Source organism: Ischnura elegans, chromosome 6 (genome assembly GCF_921293095.1).
Source record: "Ischnura elegans chromosome 6, ioIscEleg1.1, whole genome shotgun sequence".
Classification (NCBI taxonomy): Eukaryota; Metazoa; Arthropoda; class Insecta; order Odonata; family Coenagrionidae; genus Ischnura; species Ischnura elegans.
The window spans coordinates 27,082,086-27,108,311 of record NC_060251.1 but is presented as its reverse complement, the minus strand read 5'-3'; the positions used below and the strand labels follow the sequence as shown (position 1 = coordinate 27,108,311).

Here is a 26,226-nt window from a genome sequence, read left to right as displayed (position 1 = left end):
TAAAGAACAAGTCATAAGTAACTACTTCGAGATCTTTCCATCCACTTGTACCATGACATTAGTCTGACACTCTTACTCCCGTCAGTCACTCTTAATCACAATTTTCCATGTTCAGTCATTAAGAAATTGAAGAAATATCATGAGTTACCACCCAAATTTCATGCATTGGTGGTATCATTAGAGTTCTGTTTTACTTAGTCATTCAGGGAGAAAATTATTTCAGTGAGGGAAGGAATAGCTCAAAAGAGCAAAAACAGCAATGAACCATATAAGGTCCATGCACAAGGTTGAGGAGTCGCTGAGAAGCGGTCAACCACTTGACATGAGGTCATAATATCATCAACTTGTCTCTAAAAGGGTTATGGCTGTTGCATTTCATTGCTAACAGCTTAAGAAGTAGGCGATGAAAAGAAAAATGGAAAGATTTTTTTGCCAAAACCTGTGCTATTTACTATTGCACACTTTAAATTCAGGTCTAAGAGAACAAACTCATTATAGTAGAGTATTACACCATTCAAGAAAAAAATTTAAAACATTTGAAGAAACTTAAGCTATTTTATAAATTTGGATATCAAGTATTTCTGCTGAAATAGATGAGACTCCATTAATGTAACTTTCTGACTTTTCCTAGATTAGAAAATCACTAGAAAAGAAACAGAAAATTATTCCCTTAACTATTTCCTGTGATTAGAAAAGAACTACAAAATTCAATTGCAAAATATAATGCCCGTAATATTCCAAGTTATGCAAGACCTGTTCTTGAGACCAGTTTACCACCTTTGTCTACGTTAATCCTATGGATGGCTGTGTAAGTAATTACCAACTGGCTTTGCAAATGCAAAGCTGAGTAGATACTCTCTGTTCACTCTCACGAGTTTTTGAGAAATTTTGTGCAACTTTCCTTTCAACATATTTTGTTAAGTTCACAGATTAAATCTTTCTGCACCAGATCCCATACTCTCACAGCTTACTCATTATGCAGCCTGACATGCACTAAGTACCACCTCTCTCTCACATTTTTTACACAATTTTTTTGACAATTTTCCCACCACCCACATGAGGAATCCTAGCTCCTCGAGGGCATGGCTCTGCCAAAAATGTTTCTCTTATGTACTCCCTACAGTAGGTTTGAAATTATAGTGACGCCCAAATATCTGACACCTATATGTTAACACGACCTGTAACGTTTAAGTTACAAGTGGTTTGCATTACAAGTGACATTAATTATTAGTGATTCAACACCCTAGCAACCTTAGAGCCCTACCGTTAGACCCCAAACCACGAGTATTTACAGCAGAGGATTCTCAAGTCTGCCGCTAGAATTATTGTCACTATTCAAGCATTAAAATCAAATTTCAAAATCACTACTTGCGGCACTACCAGTCATCTATATCCACTTTCAACGAAGAAATACATGGCAGAAATATGTAACTGAGCCAATGATTCTAATAAACTTCACATTTAACACATGTGAGACGATTGTCAACTAAAAAAGACCATTTCCACTATGGTTAATGGCGAAAGTCACAATGAACCAGATACAGCTGCCTAGTTGCACCACTGAATAAATGCGCACAAAACTACAACAGAAATAATGCTTAACCACCAAGTTCTTGGGCCTCCTTTAATGGAGTACTCTTGCCTCCAACATACGCAGAGACACGAAGGACTTCCTCCTCAGCACCTCATCTACTGCCCACCTTTCCACTTCTTCCTCTACTTCCTAATGGTGTTTTGCCTGTGATTTCTTTTGTTGTACAGAAGAATTCAAGTTTTCTTTCTTTCTACCACCCATTCAAATACTTTTCACTAAGCAAAAGAGCTCACCAAGGTTAACAAAGGCAAGCAGCCACCAATTCGTCTTGAGGGAGGGGGTTTGGGTGGTATTTAGGTTACTTATACTGGTAACACATATATTTTTTCAAATTTTCATGCATAAGAAAATCATGAATTTCATTAAATAAGCTATCAATTTTGTTTGGATGAAATTAAAGTCAATATCGGTTTTTACCATGATGGCCTAGGTTAATAAGTCAGCCTCCACAGGGGTTTGTTGTTGAATTCCACCTGACTTTTCGAAAAATTATGAACATGAGGGAACTGGTAGTAGTCGTTACTCTTATTCTATTTTAAGAAAATCTTGGCTCTGAGACCCAAATCTCAGTCCACAACTTATTAGACTTCAGAGAAAGTCAGTGGATATGTGCCCCTGGCCTCATTGTCTCTTTTGGGAATGTATAGCGGGCAGTCACTACAATGGAAAACATTTAGGGAGGCTGAAGTCCCCAAAACCACCCTCCCCAGGCTATGAGACTGGAAAAATGGATGCTACCATTTCGGACTTTCACACACCTGTTTCTTTTCAACACCAACCAAAAATTTGGTGAAAATATAATTTTAACTCAACATAAGCATAATTGACGAAGTAGTCATCACCACAAGTGATACAGTGCTATTCAGGGAAAGAGTTTAAGTACCATTTCCTGGAGAATGCGCAGAACTCTATGCTGTTCTCGTTTCTCAGATTTCAAGGTACATAATTCAATAGAAGATCAAGTCAACTCAATGCTTCCAAGCTTATAAATATAAATCCTTCTTATGCTTCAAGACAAATATATTTTTTCCTCTAAAAGGAGAAAAAACTGAGAACATTACTTTCCCCTTTTTCTTGAGAACCCACAACTGGAAGTAGAACATGATAGAGTCCATGCCACCATCCTGGCATGCGGTTTCCAAAAGTAAGAGTTGACGAAGGAAATTTACGGCTTCTTTGATATCACACGTTTTTTTCCAAATTATTTACATATCATCCAGGCATAGGCTAACCAGTGTGTGACATAAGCAAGATCTTGTGCTCAACTATAATCAATTTCCAACTTGAGGATACTTGCTCTTCAATTCCAATAGCCACACTTGCTTCCGAATCAGCTTCAAAAGTTATCCTCTTTGCTGCTTAGAAGAAATCTTTCTACTACCATACCCTTCTTAGCAGGGTGTAGGAGGTCTTGTAGACACAACACTCCAAAACTCATGTTACAAAATTACACACCTTTTACCAAGTGATGCATAAATGATCACATTTCAGGATAGTTATTAGTCGAAAACAATAACTAAAACGTGTTACTTGAGTAATTTGCAGAAAAGTTACCATGATAGAAGACAGTGGTCACGTTCAGCAGATACTCACTGGGACCAAGAGATCCCTCACCAGTGAGCGACCGGTCGTTGAGATCTGCTGAACATTTGCTGAGCAGTGATCAGTCACGTGACCAAATAACAGAAACATTCAAAATGGGTGGTAATGTGATTCCTGTAGAAGCGCTGGTGATTTTAACAGCAGGAGTTGATGATATTGTGAACAATTTGTTCGGTTTAATTCAACACGAGACGGGATTCTTAAGAAGAAATCCCTTAGCTGCACTCCTCAGAAGAAATAGGCCACGGAATTAAAACTATTATGAAAGGATAACTCATGACTTCAATCCCAGTACTGCTTCACCCAGGGCTTCTTGTCAGCTATTTAGTAATCATTCGCTATTCATATTCATTCGCTAATCCCGAATTCTAAACTACTGAATATCTAGTAAAAGGGAGGTTTTCTGGAATTTTCAGGGGCTAATAGTATCTTCATGTTATTATCTAGATAACTGGATGTGTAGGTTTAGCTTTAGCATATATCTAGATTTTGGAGTGCCATAATGATCGCTTGTAGGCTCAAAATCGAGAGAAGCATAATAGCTGAGAAAGATTCTTCCCCAAAATTCATTAGGCCAGGTTCCATGGTACGTCAAGCCGTATCAGTTAATATCTAAATATATGAAAGTATGAACGAATGCAATAATACACCGTGTAACCATCCAAATTTTATGACTGTATTGTATAAAAAGTAGAAACTTTTCTAATTTGCTTCATGTAACTGTACATTTTTTGTGCTAGTTCACCAAAACCATTCATGCATTCAGACATAAACTCGTACGAGTTAATGTAACATGTGACCAGGCCTCTTCAACACACTTGTGACAATAATGAGCCATACAATAATATGCAGGCATGTACGAACACCAGAAAATTTCCCTAAAGGACTCTACAAGGACCCAATACTAATAGGCTCATATTGCAGAAATTAATAACTTAAGACTCATCTAATTGTTCCATTTACAGTAAAAGGTTCAATTTTCAACAAAGGATATAGTTGTGCTGATGGGTCTTTTTTTACCGTCTCTTACACAGTTCACTTCCTGCCATTCAACCAAAATTATTACTTTGATGCATTCAATCCACTAAAAGCATTATCGATAAGTTTCTTACAATTCTTCAGAAAATGACATTACGTTTTTATAGTACCACATTCACAGCAGAGAACTACTCAATACTAAAAGGGATGTCTCTTAACAGCTTAATATTTTGTATAAATCCTAATGGGGTAACAGGTAGTTTCCTAATGTAGCCTCAACTAGGTAAATAGTGTACACACACTGAAAGATAACTAAAGTCAGCACACTTCATTGGCTATAAAAAAGTAATTTCGGCGATGTACGTGGCCAAGAAATGATACAAACGATGAGGCTCCATTACCCAGCTAACTATAAACGAAAAAAATTAGCATACCGAATTTTATGAGATTGTCATTATAAAGAGTGACCACTGAAATCATGAAAAGTTGAATCAATGCTTTACAATTTCGAACACCATGCACCTAAGATTGAAAACTCACCCCATACAGGAAGATCATCGATGTACATCTGATACCAATAGTGATTCTTCACGGCATAAATGAAAGCTTTCTGCTTTTCTTCTGTTAGGAGTATTTCACAGTAGGGTGTGCTAGAGATGTCAGCTAGATATAATTGATTACGTTATTACAGTCATCCAATATCGTTCACATTTCATCACATGTAAAAGCTACCGTGATACAAATTCAGACCTTTAAATTCTATATCCAATCCACTGAACTCCAACTCCACCCCTTGTAGAGCTTCGCCAAGGGTTTCATGATAGTGGCTAATAGTTTCTTTGGTTCCAACGCAGAAAGGAAGCGAGAAATATGCATACGTTTCTTGACGGTTATGGTAGGGACCGACTGTATTCATCCACAAAACCACTTCCTCGTTATCTTCATACTGTAAGTACGAATGAATATATATTAGACGGCCAGCAACAAATAAGGAATAATAAAACTCATACGATCCGATCTAGAGTGATGGATTATTGCCGTAATAAATTAAAACCACCTTCTATATACAGATACAACGTAAAAAATACGATCAAATGTCATCTTCATCTACTATTTTCGGCCGAGTTAATGGTTGTAAAAGACAGCTAAACAACTAGATCAAGAAAAATATCACTCTTTGAAAACAAACTCATGATTTACCATAATACTGTATAAACACGGCGTTTATAAGCATAACATCAGTTTTACACTGGACAGAAAATAAGCAAACGCCCTTTCGGCAAAACAAAAAGCAGTACTTTACTTACTATGTGCGTATGCTCATCGGCGCTAACTCTCGCTAGTATGCTAAATACAATAAAAATTATTATGTTCTTCATGTTTATAGGATTAGTACAAAAGAGGCGAAAACTGTTCATGATTAATTTAGGAGAACAATTTCCAGTTAACTACAACGTTCTTCATTTATGGCAGCCCGTTTGACAACATCAGCATCGTCTGAGTTGCTGCCACGTCGATTCAATAGATGTCTCTTCAGTTCCTATCCAAAGTCGATTTTGTGCTGGAATTCAAAATGTTTTTGAAAACCTCAAGAATATTAATTAACAAATACTTGGATACAAGATAGAGAAATATTAAATGAGAAACTCAGCTTATCCTAACACTGAATGAGGTGGTGTTGTTTAAAATTCCTGTGCGAGAAGGCCATGAGGAGGACAAGCCAATTTCTTTAAGTGGGAGTTGAGAGTTCTTGACTCTTTCGTTCCTCAAATAACATTTTCTGCGCCAATTTGAATTTCATTGTAGTTTGGGTTTTCATATATTTGCAAATGCATGTAATGCATCGAGCGGGGCAGTTATCAGCATAGATAAGGGCTCGCTGTGCCTGATAGTATCCAGTTCTGCATGCCACAGAGGTAATAAGAGCAGTAAAAAAAACTAGAATGAAAACGAGAACTCACTCATTTACCCATTTTATTAATGAAAATGGCTCATAAAATTATGTAAAGAGGTTTCATTCTGAAGGTCGGAGTTCCTGTAATTTAAATGTTCATGACGAGTGGAAATCAATGGTCACCAATCCGTAACAGCTAGTACTATCAGAAGATATTTTGCTTACGAAAGAGAATTTTGAAATAATGGAATTGACTTATTGATACAGCTTTCAGTTTTTTTATTGGTATCGGCCGCCAAAAAAATCGTATTTAATAGCTATTCCATAAAAATTAAAAGTAAACAATTTTAGCGCGTCATGAATACTCGAGTTTGATTGGATAGCTCTGTGGGATGCGCGAATGCGATGCGGGTTATCGTTACACGACTATTTCTTAGAAGTCTTCTCTCATGTGTTGATTTCTGTGAATACTGGTGTTTTGTGGTTATCAATTATCTATCATCTAATGTGATTTTTCTATTTTCGCGCATATTGGGTGGACTTAGATAAGGATAGAAAGGGGGTGGAAGGTGATATCTGGAATGACTCAACAGTGCAGAATGGCAGAAGGTGTGAATCAGGTGAGTGACGGGTCGATGTGTTTATATTTTTTAGTTAGCCCTTTAATAGCTGTTATTATGTGCTTATATCTTGTTTATTGAATAGTTTTTTGGCTGTGCGAAATATATCTTGACTTCTTATTGCCTACATTGTATTATACAGGATTTGCGTATCATTTTTTCAAGTTTCTCTTGGATTGCGAATCCTGAGGCCGTTGTTTACTATTTCAAAATATGTCTTTTTATAGCTTAGGTTCAAAGCACTTATTATTTCTCTAAAGTTTCCGACCAAGGGATACCATTGTGACTACATCAACTCTATTTTCTCGCTGGGTAGAAAATATCTTGGTTAACTTTCGCATCATTAAATTCTACGAAGATACTCTTTTAGATTATAATTATATGGCCTAATGAACGCCGTAGTTTTTAGCTTTGCAGTGATTCATATTCCGGAAATAATGACAGGGCTTCCTCGAAATTATTATGGATTATAGATCGTAGTGTTATCAAGGACTTAAATTAATGCATTTTTCTTCTGGAATAAGAATTTTCCTGCAGGATGGGTGATTTTCGTAAAGTTTTGCATGATTTCATAATTGCATTGAAACTGATTAGGGGATCCAACTTAATTCCTCATTTTGCGAGTTATTTTATCCATATTGGTTTTCAAATACATCTGCGGTAGTACATTTCTGGAATTGTTTACATAGGTTTTTTACCCCCGTCCTGTATTTTTGTTGCCACCTTATGACTGATATTGTGCTTATTTTTTTAAATTTCGTCGTAATTGAATTTGTTTCTAATTATGACAGTATGTGTCATCACAGCAATGAAGTCTCCTGTTTTTTATAAGCTCATTTCAAATGATGAAATATGTATGCAACGTAGTATCATGTGGAAATTCGCATTCCTTTGTCATTTATTGACTTGTATTTGTAGATATCTTCAACATCAAACGCTCTATTAACAATGCTAAATGTGATGCCGTTGCCCATTTATCAATTCTGGCTCGTAACTTTTCGTGTTATTTTATTTTCTTCGTGCGAGGCACTTTGAAAAGCATTTCATGCACAATTGCTGTACATTTGCTATGAAATTTTAAATATCATTTCCGAGTTAACAGTACTTCGTTTTAATGTATTCCTCCTGACATTTGGTGACAATGGCTGATTAGTGACTTCTGTGTATAGTAATTTGCTATCGTCTCACGAAGAAGTGTAGGACTTCAGTTGCCCTTCCAATATCCACTTGTCAACCCCTCTTATATGCCTTCATGCCTTTTCTATAATACTTCGTCAGCCGTTTGTGTATCAGCTAAGGTTTTACCTATATATAGTCAAAGTTAAAGGGATGTGGTATGACTGAGTATTGATTATTTTTTTAGAAATCTCCATTTATGTTTTTCCAAGTGGTTGTTCCCAATCATTTAATTAAGTTTCCCCTTATGGAAACTGGATCGCTTATTTAGGCTGTCATATTGTTACAGTAAGTGAGTGATGTGTATTTAAATATATTTGATTTTTGTATCAATGCTTGTCTCATTAGAAATGAATGATAGGGTGGATAAAAATCATGGTTTATTAAAAATATTTTTACTATTTGATTACGATTTTTGTTATTATTAGGATTTTTACTCCCTGTAGCTTCTTCAACATCAACTTTTCATTATGAAGGCATCCAATTATTCCATACTCTTTCTAACATTACAATGAGTGCATTTAATATTATTACAGGTTTTTACTAATATTTTAGCATTGATGTTTGAAATACTGATAGGCTTTTTGTCATCATGCCATTAATACCTTCAACAGTTTGCCCATGCACTGGTTCCATTAAACGCATTTAAAACTAATTTAATGAAGAAGCTGTATCCTTTGGCCATTAATTTGACATTAGCTTAAGTATGCAATCTTGAATAGCATCACAAAGCTTACTTTTTGATTGCTTTTCATTTTAAAGACTCTTCAAATTTAAGTTCCAAAATAATGGAAATAGGTTGAATTTTTATCATTTAAAAAAGTAGTATTCTCTCAAAAACCATGTAAGTAAAATTTATCCTCTTCAAAACTTAAACCAGCTAGCCCTAATTTTAAGATGTCTAGTCAATGATGACAATAAAGGAAACTGTCTACTGTTATGAAATAATGGGATGATTAATCAGCATTGGTTTACAAGAACCGATACGGTATTAAAAGTTATGAGAAAGACCTGTCAAAGTAGACAAATCAACTTTTAAATGTCGTTCACTTGAACTTTCACGATCTTGATGTCAAAATGCGTAATCATTTGCTCATGCGTAATCTTTCAATCATGGCTCCCAAGTTTTGTCTGTCTATTAAATATGGCCCCTGGTGTCAAAATATATTTTGGTGACTGTTCACTCTTTCAATCAGAGGAGTGTAATCAATTTTCAATGGATATATGATAATCCACACTCACGTTATCTTTCCACTTCACATTTCTCTGTTGCTGAGACTTTTTAGATAAATTTGTGATGATAATATGAAGGACCTTGGGCCACTTTCTGATTAAGTAGTAAGAGTCACCATATTAATATAGCACCGGCTGTGATTCAACTGTTACTTTATTAAATCCCTTGAGTAAGGAGCAAGTCTTACTTATTGGGCTCAGCTGATGCATCACATGATTCCCATCTGACAAGCATTAAGCTTCAATAGCATATAAATTTTTTATTTTTATTACCATTTATATCATTGAATCAATCAATTCTGCTGAATGGATTATTTTCATTATGGTCATGCTAAACATTAGCACATAGGGTTTGCAACTCTTAGGCAGCAAGCCTAGTTGAAAATTTTCTTCAAATCACTTATTCAGTGATTTAACCTGTGAGTTGGTTTGGATAGGTCAGGGTAGGGCTCACTCCAGCCTTACCCATAATAGTGTGAAGTTTACCTGTTTCCTAAGACACCTCACCCTTCAAGGATTTTTGAGTGGAGTTTTCAGAAAGCTTCACCAATGGTTTAAACTAAGTACTCTCTGATCAGCTGTCCAAAACACTATCCACTGAGACTCTCTTTCTCTGCTATGTTGTGCTGCATTTTTATGGCTCCGAGGAAAAAAATTAGTAGCTTGATGGACCTTCAGCTTGACTTCTCCCTGCCCTTAGGTTTTCACTCCAATCAGCGAAATTAGATTTTGGTGAGGTAAAAACGTAAGGGATGCAGCTCAAAGGTGAGAATGGTAGTATAATTTGTGGAGCATTGCTGAGGGGTGAGGTGGGCATTTTGTTTTGTATAGATTGAGAAATGAGAGGGATGAAGGCAAATATGTAATCATTGATTCAAAATTTGGCTGACCTGAAGCTTAAGATGGCCAAGTTAGCAACTGAGAAGGCTGCAAAAATAAGTGAAAATATTAGCCACATTTCTGTACTAATGGCAGGCCAAGGATTGGGCTTATTCTATGTAATGATTTTTAATTATCTCATATTTATACATTTGGCACGGAGCATGTCAATTGACGTGGTCCCGTCTCAGCCAAGATACAGAGCACATCAATTGACTTTCTCCGCCTCTGTACGTGACTAATATCCACTTTCAAGTCTTCTGATCGTGTGCATGGCCTTCAGCAAGCTTCCCTCTTTCGACCCGTGTGTGCCGTTTGAAAATAGCAGTATTTAAACGGAAGTAATGGCGCGAAAACCACTCTCTATTTTTATTTCTTATCAGCCGAATCATCAGATAACGTCCATGAAAATCGGGCCCGCATTGAATGTGTTAAGCAAAGAGGAAAAGTCAGGGAAATCCAAAATAGAAATTAGGTGAGATCCTGTTATAAGATGCTTTCAAGTGATATGAAATTGATAGTACATATATCAATGGTTTGTTTGCAATGGTGTCGTTCACTTTTACCCAAAATCACAATTCGTTAAAAAGATTCAGTAAATGGAAGGGAAAGATGAGTCGCAATGAAAAAGTATATTTTCCTCACTAAGCCCATCTCTTATAAGTTTTAAATATTAAAACACAAAAGTTGCCACCCACTTTTCATGAGTTGTAGACATCATCAGAGTTCTGGTTTATTAACCCGATCAGGTAGAACCACTTAATAAGGTAAGGAATCACCCTCCAGAGTGTTAACAACTTCGCGTCATGTTTGGCCAATGCCTGCAATTGGGAAGTAGGGGAGAAATGTTGAACCACTAAATGCTACCAAGTCGTTGAAACAATGAGCTCAGAATTCCATACTCAGCATGGCAAATGTGTTTTAAAATCAGTCAGGCAAATGATTAGCCGTTGAATTTTGAAGAGGTTTTATTCACTTGTCATGAAATTCCACTGCATATTGGTCGAATTAGTAAAATTATTGAGTAGTAAGACATGCTCTCTCTCCATTCATTAGCTCACGACCATGGGTGTCTGTCCATTATGCGAGGCAGTGGTGTTTGCAGTTGAAGCTTCTCTGAAATGTGCCTTCTGTGCTAGCACATGCCATGAAAGATGTGCCATCAAGAGGAAAGAATTGATCCATGGAGCTGAAAATGTTTGGCATTGTGATTTGTGTTCCTTGGCTCATCAGCAAGCTAGTACCTCTAAAATATCAGATCCTGATTCTTTCATCAAGAAAAAACTTCAAGTAATTCACTCACTGTGCGAGGAATCAGGGCAAGTGTTGAAAAAGTCATCTCAAATGAGCTGTGTCAAGGCAAGCAGTACCCTCCGTGAAGCCCTAGCATCCCTCATACACATCCAGAATGAGCAAATGGAAATTGTGAAGGCAGTGAGTTCATTTTTGTTTGGAAGATTAAATTATGAATAAGGGCTAAAGGGAATTTGCTGGAATTTCCTCATGATGTTTTTTGGTTTGCTGATGTGTTTTGTTTTGATTTCAGACATTTTGACTCTTTCCATCTTCCTCACGGTTGTTACAGGGCAGAGAAATCAAAGAGAAGTCAGGGAATTTAAAATAGATCAGAATAGTCGGGGAATTTAAAATGGATTCGAAAAGTGAGGGAATTTCAAATAGATACGGATAATCAGGGAAATGTCAGGCAATCTCAATCATGTGTTAGGGAACTTTATGTCATGATGCACGAATCAGAAGGAGCACTGTATTTTCAGCCGGCAGTTTTTTTGTGACTGTAATTTGACTGAAGTTTAGTTTTCAAATTACTGTTTTTCTATGTTTGTTAATAAATTTCTTTTGTTTAAATAAGTTTTGAATATATATCTTAGGATTTTGCATTTTGTTCACAAGTTTACCTGTGGAACTGAGATCAATCAGAACTCTGATGGGTATGAAAGCTCATGTGCAAGCCTAATCAGATTGCCAAGTTGCCAAGAAACACGGACAGAGATTTTGCTGGCATTTGGAAAATGAATAAATGCTTTGCTAAGGATGGCCAAAAGCCCCAACATCCCCAGTGACCATTGCTGGTGATATCGCTTAGCTTTTATTGGTATTGGCAACCACGACAATATCAATGAGTGCGCAAACCATTCTTTTCTGTATTGATCTGAAATATCGAACCAGTTGGGGGAGTGGGTTGATTCAGCCTGTTTCTCAGATCGATCTCAGTTTGATTGGTAAATGTAGTTGATTGGTAAATGTAGTGCATGATTCTTACTCTTGAAAAATGTTGTGTAATTATGAATATGATAGTATGAAACATTGAGGGGAATGTAAGAATTTGTTCAGGGAATTTGAATGCTGAAATCTTGTAACAACCCTGTTTCAAAATTTTTGGCCATATTTTTTGGGTAAGTTCAACAGATTCAGTCTTCAATTGGTGGAGGTTAGACATATTTGAATAAATAAAAGACCATAGCACTTTTCCACAAAATTTTTTACTGCGTACAATGCGTTTCGGCTCACTGAACCATCATCTAGTCTTTTACCACATGACGGCTAAATGAGCCAAAACATGCTGTGCACAGTAAAAAGGACGAGTGCGACCATCTTTTATTTATTTAAATATCTTTTTTGGGTATTATAGTTCAGATTACTTTGCGTAGTACATATTGCCTTTAGATCAATGATCAATATGTTTCCCAATTGTACCTTTTGGAAGCAACGTGAATCAAGATAAGGAATGATAATGAATCAGGCTCTGACTGATGCAGCCAAAGTTCTTGAATTGGAAGAATAATTGCCATAATGTTGAGTATGTGTTGGCCTAAAATTTCAGATTTTTATGTACATATCTCTTGAATGGCTTAAATCACTGGCAGTGCTACTAACAGATTCATCTAAATGACAATACAGTGGAATCTTAGTTTTACAATGCTCCAGATCCAAAGAAAAATGTTTGTGCTAGTGAGAAGTCTTGCTTTAGGACTCCTGTTTACCATAATGTCAAGATAAACTCAAACTCAAATTACTAACGATATTACACCAGAAAGATGTAGTGCTTTCCCGGCAAATAGACTTCATGAAGAGATCTCGAGATCGCCACCGGCTCACGAACTGCATTGCTGATATCTTAATGGCTGACTCGGACAGCAGTTATGCATTTCCTGACCCATGGTGATCCCGAGAACTCTTCACAAAAGATTATGCAATTTTATGATGTCTGGGGTTTATAAATAAGTGATAATAAAATACAGAATGATAACAAAAGTTTTTTTTTAATTTGCTGTAATTTATGGCACTACCTATTTTGCAGTCATGGATAATACTGATAAATATTTATATCTTAAAAACACAATCAAATTAACATAAACATAGTTTGCATTATTATTTGGTATAAATGCAGAAAATTAACCTTATCTTGCTATTTTTGGTAAAATTGATATATTCTTCCCTATATCAGTAAATGTAAAAAATCATAGGGTTTAATTATTGAAAATTGGATGGTTTATTTATTTTTGTTATTAGTTGTAAGCTCTTCCTGAATAACCTCCTGATAAAGTGCTGTTGACCATACCGAAATTGTATAATCTACCATAGTGGCAGTAAATTTCAGAATGTGCCATGTAATAGCTATTGAAAATCCTTAGAAAACTTGCAAGGAGCTGGTGTGTGTAAGATGGAGAGAGCATTTTGGTGGCAAACGAATAGTTTCATCTTATTTGGGTTTTGGTACCTGTCAATTAGTTGAGATTATATGAGACTACCATTTAGAATTCACGAGTGTAACTGCTCACTGTGTTAAAGTTTCATCATCCCAACGTAGCTCACTATAAGAGGAGAAGTTAAGTTTTCAAATTAAGTGATTGTGCTGTTGGACCATTTGTTTATAACTTGGTCCACTGTACTTAGCGAGGGAGGTGGAGAGCTTAATGGTGAGCTAGGGAGCTGGGAGGCTATTTGCCCTACCTATTCCATCTGCAGGAGTTTTTTTATATGGAATATATTGTAAGCTCTTACACCTACTTCAAGTTTTCTTAAAACTCCATTATACTTTTGCTCTGCTTTTTGATTTGATAGCTATGTTTATTTATTTTCTCTTTTTTTAAGTTCATTTTAAATTTAATACATGCAGTCTAGAAAAATCATAATCTATGCAAAAATTGATACATTGCACATGCTCATATTCCACCCATGATTGTCTTGCCTAAAACAGTTCAAAAATTTTGCCTTGAAGTCTGGAATTATGTTTTGTGTAAAATCAAAAGCTTTCCTAGCAAACACACTGAAGAATTTCTCCTCAGATTCTCCACGTGGTCAAGTCCATGGTTGACATTTTGGTGCCTAATTCACGTACCTGATCATCTAATTAATTGTAGCTACTAATTAGCTTAAGTGAATATACCTGAAGACAAGGAATCCAAATACTAATTCAAGCTTGAAGGATGATGCATGTCTCCAAAGCTGGTTTTTTGATTCCTTTGGACAATTGAAATATCAGTTTCGGTGATAAAGTTATTCCAAATTTAATTGATATTTGTATCCCTCGTCTTCAATTATATTTTCCCAGACATATTTATCTGAACATCAACCAAGGAAAACTTGACGAGGTGGAGAACCCAATAGCTTCTTCATCATGCTGGAATTTTTTATTTTGACTTACGTGGACAATATGATCATGACGATGTGTAATTTTTTTCTTGTCAGCTTACTGCAAATATGGATGAAGAAAAGAGTAAGGTGAAAATGATGTCAACTGGCACGCCAGCTACACCCCCCCCAACACCCACATATCCAGCTATGCTAGCAGACAGAAGAAGTGCTAATCGCAACTCCACCGGAAATATTGTTCCTTTGAGAACTCCCGCCAAAGGAAGAGTTGCCGATGTGATAGACAGCTTTGGAAGGCGAAGGAGTTCATCTTGCAGTGAATCTTTGCCCGAGTCACCCAAGTACATCGGCTTTCCACTTGCGGAAAATGGTGATGGCATCAAAAAATCTCAGTCTTTCTTTCAATATGAAGGGGTATTGCCTTCTCAAGTGGACTCGAAGCCGAAAGTCAACACAGTTCCGGATGCTCGACCTACCCAACCACAGGAGCCTCAAGAAAAAATGGATTTGAGGTAGATCTTTTTCATTGGCTCAATTTAAGCTTAAGTGATTTAAAAAAAAGAAAAGCATTCAAGTATGCATTCAGAAGAGTATTCAAGGTCGTTATAAATGTGACTAATCAGGGTAATAAGGAAATAGACACGGAATTTAGAATGGGTCAGGAAAACAAGGGAATAGTCGGGGTGAAATAGCTATTGTTTTTAGATGTGTTCATTGTGAATGATGAAGTAAATAATAAAAATTATTAGCATATATTTTTAAGAGAATTTTGCTTAATATTTACTCTTACCCATAAAAAATTTTAGTTAATGATTGAAAGGATAGTGTGAAAAAGTCAGGGTAAGTGGAGATTTTTGTCAGGGAACAGTCACAGAGTTTGAATGTGGGAATCTTATACAACCCTGATGTAAGAAGTGGTAGTTAGGGCAGTGAATTAAAGGAATTTTTTAATGAAATTGGGAATGAAAATCTGATCTGGAAAGAGAAAGGGAATACTTCTTGAAAAGTTGATCAAAATATCTCTGTGGTCATAATATGGATCAGGAAAGAACACTTTTAATTGTTAAATGCTAATCCATGAACCCTTTTTAATTGTTAAATCATAATATAGGGTTACTAAATGAGATTTTGATGCAGTAAAAATTAATAACATTGGGATATAGTTCTTTCCAATACTTGACTTTCACCAAAATATCATTTAAAAATGATTGTAATATCCTGCAGTGAGCATATAAAAAATTCAAGTGCACCTCATAGCATAGTTTATAAGATTATATTGTACACATTTCATATTACTGATGACTACTTGGGGATCTTGGTTGCAATAATATAGTTGTTTCTTTAATTATGTAGGATAAGAGCTTATGTATAGAATGTTTAATCATTTTTTTTTGTTAAATTGACTGCATAATTCGGTGAAAATTTTATTTTCTACTCCTGTTTCACTCTTTTTCCTCAATGTTACAATGATTGTACTAGTGCATTAACGTCCCTCTATAATGTGTTTTCCTTGATTTGCACAGTTTATATGGCCCTTAAAAAGTAGAAAAAATGTTTCAATATTTGTAGAACCATTAATTGCCAAACTTAACTGTCCTTTTATAACCAAAATAACATAAGGATTGGTATTCATAGGAATATGGTCCAAACGTAGCCCTGTTAAATGTGTTAAATTCCTCAGGAAACTTTAAAAACCATTCCACCTCTATTAAATGGCTATGCTTCAAATAATGCAGTTAGAATCTTTTACAAATTTTCACTTTTGTGTTAATACTAATGCACATTTTGATTTACATTGGACAGTAATGAAAAAGAAGAGACTCCAGCTAAAGCTAAGTATGCTGTGATGGTTGCTGAGCTTGATGCTGAGAATTATAATATGAGTCATGAAAGGAGGGGTTACTTCCTAATATTAAATCATGATAAATTTGATTGCCCAAATATGGATCGGCCTGGGTCAGAAGTTGATGTGAATGAATTGAAAACTACCGCTGCGGCTCTTGGATTTGAGCCTATAATTTGCAACAATCTGACCTATCAAGAAATTTCCGAAACAATTAATAAAGGTATGTGTTTCACATGATCTAAAGAGTGTCATGTTCTTGATTTATTTATCGTTTCTTGGGTCTGTATTTATTTCTAATGGGGAAGCCCAGAACACTCTGGTTTAAATACAGTGGAAGCTCGGTTTAACCCATTTCTTCTCAATGTTGCGTGAACGCAACACAGACTTTGCGATTTTTTCTCTCTGTATTTGTTATCGATAAGTAGTTAATATTTTTGACATAGGTAGTTCAATGCTTTCTAAAATGTTATGAATTTTTCTACGGAAGAAATTTAATAACTTTTGTTTTTACAATGGCCTTTTTATTTATATGTAAGTCGTTATTTTAGGTTATCTTCTAAGTTTACATATTATGTTAAATCTGAGGCACTCGATGATTATATCTCGCTGCAAATACAATGAAACATTTGTATTCTAGGCCATTGCAACAATTTGGGTGAATTTGACTTAGTGAGATGAATTTTCTGTTGAATAAAAATTGTCAAATAGTGTGGGAAAATGTAAGAATAGCCAGGTAAAATGCAAATATTGGCTGGAAATATTAGACTCCTGAGGGAATTTCTGATTGATATTTGTGTGGCAACCCTGTACAAAGAAATTGTGTGTGGAACCCCTGTTTGTAGAGAGAGTTCTGGATAGTGTATTTATTCCTTTGTGACAGTAGTGATAGGACGTGTATTGCTGATTAAATGAAATTAATCTTTTTATTAGTGGCTACAATGGACCACAGCAATGCAGACTGTTTGGGGATAGCTGTCCTAACCCATGGAGAACATCATGGTTACCTCCACGCCAAAGACTGCTTGTATTCTGTTGAGAAACTTTGGACTCCATTCACTGCTGATGCCTGCCCTACTTTGGCTGGGAAACCTAAATTATTTTTCATTCAGGTACGTAAAATGTATGCTTGAGAGAATCAAGAACTATATTGGCCAATTTTTTTTGGTCATCAAAAAATATTATTTGGTTGGTTGTGCACATTACATTATCAAATTTATTCAGGAGTTTAATGAAGAACTTTTTTCAATTTTACATAAAATAATGGTATAACGCAATTTAACACACGTGCAAGGTCAACTTTGAGCAAACTTTCAACAGAAGCAATATTTATAATTCAAAGCAAACAGTGGATTCCAGTAATTACGTATTGTTGAATTTTTGATGAAGTCATGTCACCAGCTCGCTGTGCCAGAGCAGGAAAATCCACAGAAGACAACCGTTTTGCGATTCTCACAGTATTTCACGTGTTCTTCTTCTCTCTTTCAACCATATAAACTAAATATTTTCATTTAAACTTTTTTCGATTCCTTAACCAATTTATCAATTGCGCTTCCATTTCATGTTTATTACAGAATGTTTTTCATTAATAGTTCTCTTACTACAAAGAGGTCCAGTTTCATGATCCATTTATTTGAACCGAATTCTTCCCGGAGCTGTTTGTAGGATGAAATTACACTATGTTTCCCATCCCTAGTGGAGAGTAAGAAAATATGCCATCATGCATAATAGAGGAATTTTGGTATTCAATCGACATTAGGAAGACTTCTTTTTATGTGATATTTTGTTTTTATTATTACAGGCTTGTCGGGGTCAGCGACTTGATGAAGGAATAGCTGTACGAAGGACAGAAACAGATTCAGGAGTTAATAGCTACAAAATTCCTAGTATAGCAGATTTCTTAATATCATACAGCACAGTTGATGGTAAGCTAATACTTATTTTCAATCTTCTATGGTGTTTTTTTAATATGGGAATTTTGGAGGGAATATCATGGTCAATATTAAGTTAGATGTGTAAAAATATTAGTTATTATTACTGTTGTATTGTGCTAGTTGTTTTGTTTAATCTATTGAAATGTAATTTCAGTGCTAGGACTCTTAAAACCCTTTTATCTTTTTTAATTGGCATGTGCACAGTAATAGGGCTTAAATGATAATGAACATCTTCAAGAAACTTAAGCATTTTAAAAGTAACTTCTTTGTACTGTATATGCAGCTTTTTAATTTCTCCTTTCAATTTCAGCGACAATTTGTCATTTGCTGAAATCAATCAGGGTAGTTAAAAAGCTGTGTGTTAAGTATACAGTATTATTTTTTTTGCATGCTCAATGTGTGGAGATTCCACAAAATGCTTGAAACGTAGGCTTTCACTGCGAGAATCATTAATATCAGAGTCTGTCGGATGTAGCTGTGTATTACGCTTTGTCAAGTGAGCTTTTGGGGCCATTGTTGGTTGGAAGTTGGTTGTCATAAATATATTCGTCAACCCTCTTCACTCCACTAGAGTAGAGGGGGAAGGGTGACCCTGGTGTCAGAGTAACTCTCAGCCCTGCCCTTGAGAGTTAAGCAAATCTCCCCTAATATTGTGTTGCAGGCAGGTGAATCATTGTTGAAAACATTCTGGAAACACTGAGGCTGTTGTTTCTTTGGGAAGATTCTCTTTCATGTCTGGCTGAGTTTAATGCCATCCACTCAGTTAAAATTCAGGGAGCATTTCTCAATTTCTATTGCTTGGTGAAGTAGTGGTCGGTGATAAAATCTTTCTTGGGTGAGTATAATGATGACAACCGACTTCCGATTTTTTATTCATTGCCTGTTGATACAATCTGTAATAGCCATGAAAGCTCGATTGACAAAGCGTAATTTACAGCTACACTCGAAAGGCTCCGATACTTATGATTCTCGCTGCGAAAACATACGTTTCAAGCATTTTGTGAAATTTCCACGTATTGAACTATACTAATCCACAAAGTACTGCATTCATCCATCATTTACATAACACTTCTGTGACTGTGCCTGGAATACTTATGCGAATGACTGTGTGGGGTATTATAACCCATTTATAATTCATTAATTATACATAGTACCGTATTTTTTTCTTCATAGCTTCGATGCTCAAAATAGGGGTGTGCCTCTTACACACGCTTATACGGTATACTCCTTGACTTTATGCCATGCCTCGATTTGAAGATGATCAAGTTCAACCAGGAAGTATAAGGAATGTAATGGTGGAACTTCTAATTTATGCCTTTTCTTCATTTTAAACATTTTTGGATGTTATCTGTGAGAGTATTCTTTTAAAAAATATGCTTTTACAGTGGATTTGAAGGCGTAAATTACCGTATAAGCGCGTGTAAGAGGCGCACCTTTTTTCCCAGAAATTGCAGCCGAAAATAGGGGTGCGCCTCTTACACAAACTTCTTATCTTCTCCGGTCGCAAGTCCAAGGGGAACTGAGTGGCCTTGGTTTTCAGCGTGAGTCAGTCATCTGAAACCCTAGTTCAAAAACAAGTGGCAGGCAGGGGAGTTTCTCCCTTAGTGACGTATTTTTAAAATGCTCCCGTTTGCTTTTCTTGTAAGCATCGCGCTGTCATGTCTGTACCCCAGAGGTGAACATTGAAAAGATCGTGCGGGGTTATTCGCTCCGGAGCGCGCGCTAAATTACTGCCACGAGTGGGCATCCCGCGGCAGTTATACTGCATATAGTAATCGCTTATCAAACGTATAGAAACGCGTAGTTTTGAAGGACATACCTGGTTAATAGTCAACATCTGTCTTGCCGAGCAATTTCCATTACGCTGAGCACCTGATTTTTTACAACTGAAAAATATATTGGTGTCAAAACCTGCGGTTTAAAAAATTTGAACGAGTGTGTTCATTGTTGGACTAAATGGTGGATAGAAGAAATCGGAAATGCTTATAAGCGAAGAGCGCTGAAGGAGAGGTCGAGGGGAAGGAGTGCGCTCCCTCCCCTCCGTATTTCAAGCTATGAGGCTATGAGCGAAGGAGCAAGGGAAAAACACGTCCGATCTTGCATGTGACGTCGTTGCCTTTAAAGCGAAGGGGCGAAGGCACATCAATGTGATATACGCAGCTTGCGTTGCCTGAAGTTTCCTGTCCGTCTCGTCTTGTTTGAATGCGCTTATGCTACGCTTGTTTCTTCCGAAATTGTGCTGTTTGGACTATGTTGAATTATAAATAAATATTCATATTAGTAGCCTTGTTTTAGATATAAATCTTTGTGTCAATCAATTAGAGCTCAAAAAACTTAAATGCTGTCAGATATACGTCGCGTTAGGTCTAATTCTTTTTAGAACCTCGTGCGTGTCATACAATTGCTGAAAGATATCGAGATATCTTCGAACTCAGAAGGTGACTCACCTAGCATTTGACCTCCAGAAACTCGGAGAATTGAACCTGGTAGACCGAAAAAGGCCAGTTGGTGAGATGGGGTTGGGATGAAACACGTTTCCATTGGTCCCCTGTAACTTGATGTTTTCCTATTTTCCTGTGGAGTCTCGGAAAGGAAAAAAAACGGCAGAGACATCGGCTGATGGAGGGCCGAGTGTAGTTCCGTTAGGCCCCTTGCACACACACCGATTTTGGACGGCCGGTAAAATATCGACAATGCCGACAATGGCCGGCAGCTAACCGGCATTTTGCCGGTGCAACCGCGTGGTTGGTACGTGTGCAAGCTCCAATGCTCTCCCAGTGTTCACTATTGGAATGTGGACGGCCGATATTTTACCGGCCGTCCAAAATCGGTGTGTGTGCAAGGGGCCTTAAATGTACGACGTGGTTATTATCCTACGGTGCTGAGATTGCCCCGATTGTTGTCCAATCTCTTGGGAAGGTTCATGCTATGTGGCTGTCGTGTTTTGCCTTAAAATTTTCCACGGCTGCAATTCTATTGCAAGACTCCTTAGAGAGCTTTTAAACAAAATTGTTCGTGAGTAGGACAAGCAACGTAGAGCGATGGCGTATGCGAAGAGAGGATCGGAACTCTTTCTACTCGATCTTATGCTGCTATTACCACCGCAGTTATCAAAATTTTCTCTTTCAAATAGTACTGAAAGAGGAAATTTCGATAACTGTCGAAATTCCAGGCATACGTCTGCAACACCGCACGATAGGATTAAAAAAATGCCGCAAAATTATTTTTTCTTTATAGCTTCGATCCTCAAAATAGGGGTGCGTCTCTTACACACGCTTATATGGTATTTTAGTCCATCCTGTAATTCAACACCGTGGCTCCTTTTTAATATTATATTTTTTTTTAATATAATTTATAAATACATTGTAGCTACATTGAGGTTTTTACATTGATTTTGTGCAAACTAGCAGGAATCTTTAATATTTTGCTATTGTAGCTGTTGAATATGAAAAAACGAGTACATAAGGTGCCATCATGTAGAAAATTGGCATTATTAAAGTTATAATATGATGAAATTTATTGCATTTGACTTTTATCCGAGCACTCATGTATCAAACAAGTTTTATTTACGTCCCACCAACAGCTGTGCGGGGTAACTTGGTTACCCCACCAATAATAGTTGAAGTTTTAAAAAAAAATTTTAATTTAAAGGAATCATTGGTATGGTTTGGTATTTGGAGGAGGCGACCAACAGCTAAGGTCATATGCGCCATGAGGGAAGGGTGGAGAGAAACCCGGTGTCGGCATGAGGTTACTCTTAACGAAAGGCGCCAGGGGGACCATGGCTTAGCGACCCATTGGACGGACGGAGTGTTGCGCTTGAAATGTCCTCAACACTTCATTCAAGCAGGGATCGGGTAACCTATGAAAATTCTCCGCCGGGATTTCACTGCCGGGATTTGAACCCGAGCGTATGGGGTGGGAAGCCAACACTCTGGCCACCACACCAACCCGATCCCCAAATCATTCATCACCTAAATGACGACAAAGTGGTTGAGCTCAAGTTGAGCCCTTTCTGTCTCTAAACGTTCTTTTCTATTCGGACTTCCTTCTTCCATTAACTCCTATGCCAAATGTGTTCCAAATTTTGATCCTTTTTTTCATCCCTCACCCAACTTGCACCATCACTATCGTAACTTTCCCCCCTATTCCTCGCACCTCCCGATAACTATTCTTTGTTATTTATTTGTAAATACTGTGGAATATTTTTTATTATTGTTGCTTGCATTGCTTAATATTATATAATTGTTTCTCCTGTTATTGTAGTCCTCAGTAATTGGCTTCGTGCTGTTTTGGATTGATTAAATAAATAAATGATTGAATAAATAAATAAAAATGAAAAATATCAAGGGGACAAAATAAAAAAATCATACAACGTTAATTATGTCAATCCGTCACACATATCCACAGTCACAGAAGGGTTATAGAAGCTGTTACATACAAGGCAGATGTATTTACTGGTAGGAAAACTGTTTTGATAAGTTATTTGTGAATTGAATTCATGTACATAGTGGGAGTCACCTCATTTTAAACAAAAATTTCAGCATCAAATAGAGGAGAGTGCTGATTTTTTAAATAATACCGAAAACAATAAGACAATATATTGCTAAATGATCCCCATACTATCCTGGCATGCTGCCGGATATATGCTTTCCAGTCTTGCATGTTTTTCTCATAGACTTTTCTCTCTCCACCCTAGGTTACTACTCATGGAGGAATCCAGAGAATGGTACTTGGTTCATCCGCAGCTTGTGTGAAGAACTACGTGACTGGGCCCCGAGAGGAAAAGAGTTCCTTCAAATATTGGTCAAGGTTCATGCTCGAGTTGCTTTTCAGTACCAGTCTTTCAATGAGAAGGACCCATCGTTCGACGCAAAGAAACAAATCCCTTCCTTTGTTTGTATGCTCACAAGATGTTTGTATTTAATGCCCAAAGAGACTCAAACATCTGCCGTTGGCAGTGATGGTAAATGTTGATAGGTTATGCGAACAATGTGCCATTCTTATGTTGTTATGTTGTAAATTTGCTAATGTACATATTTTTGCCAGAATTACGAAAAAAAGCTCATTTAGTTTGTAATATTGTCATGTTCCTTTTTTATCGAATTAGCGCTTATTCTGAAAGGTTCATTTTAAGCATATCAGAATTCTGGAAGATGAATTTTTATTTTAATAGCACTTATTACAAATGTCATCATACGTGAACATATCACCATTCCAGAAAGTCAAATTTTATTTTTTGTTGCGTTTATGGCATAAGTCTTATTCATATGTATTTTAGTTGGGCATTAGATAAATTGTGATCTTAGGGGGTCTCGCTTTGGTTGCGATCAATTGGATTTTATGAAGTAAATCCCTGTGTAGCAAAAAAAAAACAAAATAAGGAATGGAAATTATTGCTTAAAACGATGTGATAAAAATATTTTCTATTGAGGTTCAATCAAGGGAGAGTTCTCTTTGAATTTGTGTTATAACTCGTGGTGTATCTTTTTGAATGTGCTTCAAAAATATTTGCACTACATGAAGCTCAGGTCGGTGCTCCTGCTACCGTAATTTCTTGGCAGAAAAGAGGTGATAGGGAGCATTAAGCATAAGGAAAGTTTGTCATCCCCCAGAAACCTATGCATGTTTGTTTAATTGTGATAAACACACTTAGAAATAGAAAACACAAGATCAATTTTTCATATTCTTCCCCATCAAGACTCTCTACTGTCACTCCTATGTTAGGAAAATACTTCATAAAAATTTTATTAACCCTTGGTTTGCTTTTTAATGTCTGCATGAAGACACTGCCAATCATTGCACAATGTTCTCCAAGATTAGTCACAGATCGGTCAGAATGTTGAAGTACCTCAAGTATTTATGCTGTTGCTTAGTGCCTGTTTTTTCCGAATCACCGTCAGCAAGCTAATCCCCTCCATTTTAGTCTTAATCTTTCATTGCATTTCATTTGCTCTTGGATTTAATTTAGTGGTGCAATTTGTATTTATGCATTGATGTGTTTTATGTGAGATTTTCCGGTTGAATTTAATACAGTGTTGTTGACTCATTATTTTTGGGTTGACCTGGGCATTTACATTGCTTTAATTTCTGCCTCCGTGTCTGCTTTCCAAGCTGAACTTTTTCATTGTATTTATGGTTTTATGTGATACATATTTTCTTGAGTAATGGTACGTATGCAAAATTTTATATGTCAAACTTTAAAGGTCGGTCTTAGTTATGTGCAAATCCATTTTTTTTATTGCCGCATATCAGTACAAAATATTAGAATTAATTCACCAACTGTATTCTTTTGCTGTTGTAAGTTAGAAAACTATCTCTGCACAATAATGTATGCTGAATAAAAAGTGCAGTGTTAAGGTAGATCATCTTTCTTGCCATTTTACTGTTTCCAGTGCATATTGAGTGCTCTAAACTATTGCTCATGATTAGTAGATATGTTGTGTGTATGGCCTTAAAGGAGCATATGATCAAATTGTTGATGTCATTTTGTAATCAATTTGAAATGCCACATTTGAGAAGAAAGCCTTTCATCTTCAGGATGAAGTAAAATTTTTCACCTTTTCCACTGTAGTTTATAGAAATGGAAAGTGCAATTTTTTGTGATCTCGAAGCACCTGGGTGCTTGCCTCAAAACTGCCACATTTTGAGCAAAGTATTTTTGCTGTCAAAAAAGTGCTATATTTATGGGAACTTATTCGTCAAAATTTTGGACAAGAAGGGTAATCGAAGGCTATATGTATCGACTGGCTGTGCCTCCTTTATCAAAGCAATACTTATTGTAGTTGGAAGTATGCTTCATATTGTGCAGATTATTTGATCTGCTGATGAAAGCAAATGATTTGAAACGTGGGTTTGGAAGCATTATGCTGTTTATTGTTACCTGTGATCTGTATTTTCATATACTTTACAATTATACTCATTAAAAATGATTCTTTGTTTGATTTCTCCTGGTCAAATGTCCAATAACCTTAATGCATTGGTGAAAGTGAAAGAAAGGGGAAGATGAAGTGGACGTAGAGGAAGAGAAATGATGCAGTGCAGACGAGGGGCGCAGCTAGGAATTGAGGCTGGGGGTGCAACTAATACCTGGGTGTATGGGGGTATGGAAAACCCAACAGGATAAGCAGTAGGTGCGAGATTAATAAATTGCAGAATTTTAAGATAAATTGTTCAAAATGGTGAGTTTTACGGCTTTCTGAGGGATATTTTATTAATCCTTACTCTATTCTATTAGCAGTCCATGGGGCCTGAGGGGGCCCGAGCCCGCCCAAAAATTCGTTACAGACGTGAGGAAAAAATGTCTGGCTTGTCAATTTTCCCCGGAGTGTCCAAATGTCGAGATTCGAGTGATCAGGGTTCTAATGTTGATCATTTGACTCTTCTAAAATGCTTTAAAAACTTAAAATTCACTACTTATAAAATTTCTCGGGGCAAGATCCCCGGTTTGGGCCCCCCCAATATTTTTTGTAAGTCAGCACCCCTGTCTATTAGTAATATCAATCCAGTGAAGTAAAATGGACTAAACTTAAAAAAATTCTCAGAGCTCTGGGGGGGAGTTTTATCCCCCAAAACTCCCCCTCGCTGCACCACTGGTACAGACATCGTGTGTGAGGAAGGGAAACTTGTGTATGAGAGATAGAGGAGACAGGGGGCCTAGATGGAGTGAGTACTAAGGAGGGAGGTAATGTTGAAAACCATGTTAGAGGGAAGAATGTTTGGTGAAAATAGAGGCGAGAGGAATAGAATAGGAATCACATACAGATTGAATAGCAATCGCTTTACTAAAAATTGAAGAGAGAAATTTAACAATTTGGGAGTGAAATTTGAGATAGTGGTCATGGTAATGTTTATAAGCC

The 26,226-nt window shown here is 36.6% G+C and overlaps 2 protein-coding genes across 3 annotated transcripts in view; one reads left to right on the top strand and one right to left on the bottom strand.

Moving 5' to 3' along the window:
* Nucleotides 1-5,740, bottom strand: part of LOC124160221 (transmembrane 9 superfamily member 3) — a 35,808-nt gene extending 30,068 nt beyond the window's left edge. The window contains exons 1-3 of the mRNA XM_046536028.1: nucleotides 5,482-5,740; nucleotides 4,925-5,120; nucleotides 4,715-4,837 (exon numbers count right to left, since the gene is read on the bottom strand). Coding sequence (XP_046391984.1) covers nucleotides 4,715-4,837; nucleotides 4,925-5,120; nucleotides 5,482-5,592 — 430 coding nt within the window. The 5' untranslated portion in view covers nucleotides 5,593-5,740. The remainder of the gene's footprint in view (nucleotides 1-4,714; nucleotides 4,838-4,924; nucleotides 5,121-5,481) is intronic.
* A 725-nt stretch (nucleotides 5,741-6,465) lies between these two features.
* Nucleotides 6,466-25,299, top strand: LOC124160223 (caspase-1-like). 2 transcript variants are annotated; one of them, XM_046536030.1, is made up of 7 exons: nucleotides 6,466-6,688; nucleotides 11,033-11,410; nucleotides 14,687-15,102; nucleotides 16,394-16,656; nucleotides 17,367-17,545; nucleotides 18,235-18,358; nucleotides 23,067-25,299. In XM_046536030.1, exons 1-7 carry the CDS (start codon nucleotides 6,650-6,652, stop codon nucleotides 23,342-23,344), a joined length of 1,677 nt encoding a protein of 558 aa, XP_046391986.1. In that variant the 5' UTR covers nucleotides 6,466-6,649; the 3' UTR covers nucleotides 23,345-25,299. The 2 variants fall into 2 exon arrangements, with proteins under 2 accessions (XP_046391986.1, XP_046391987.1); XM_046536031.1 differs by lacking the exon at nucleotides 11,033-11,410 and having other exon boundaries at nucleotides 6,470-6,688.
* The last annotated feature ends 927 nt before the right edge of the window (nucleotides 25,300-26,226 follow it).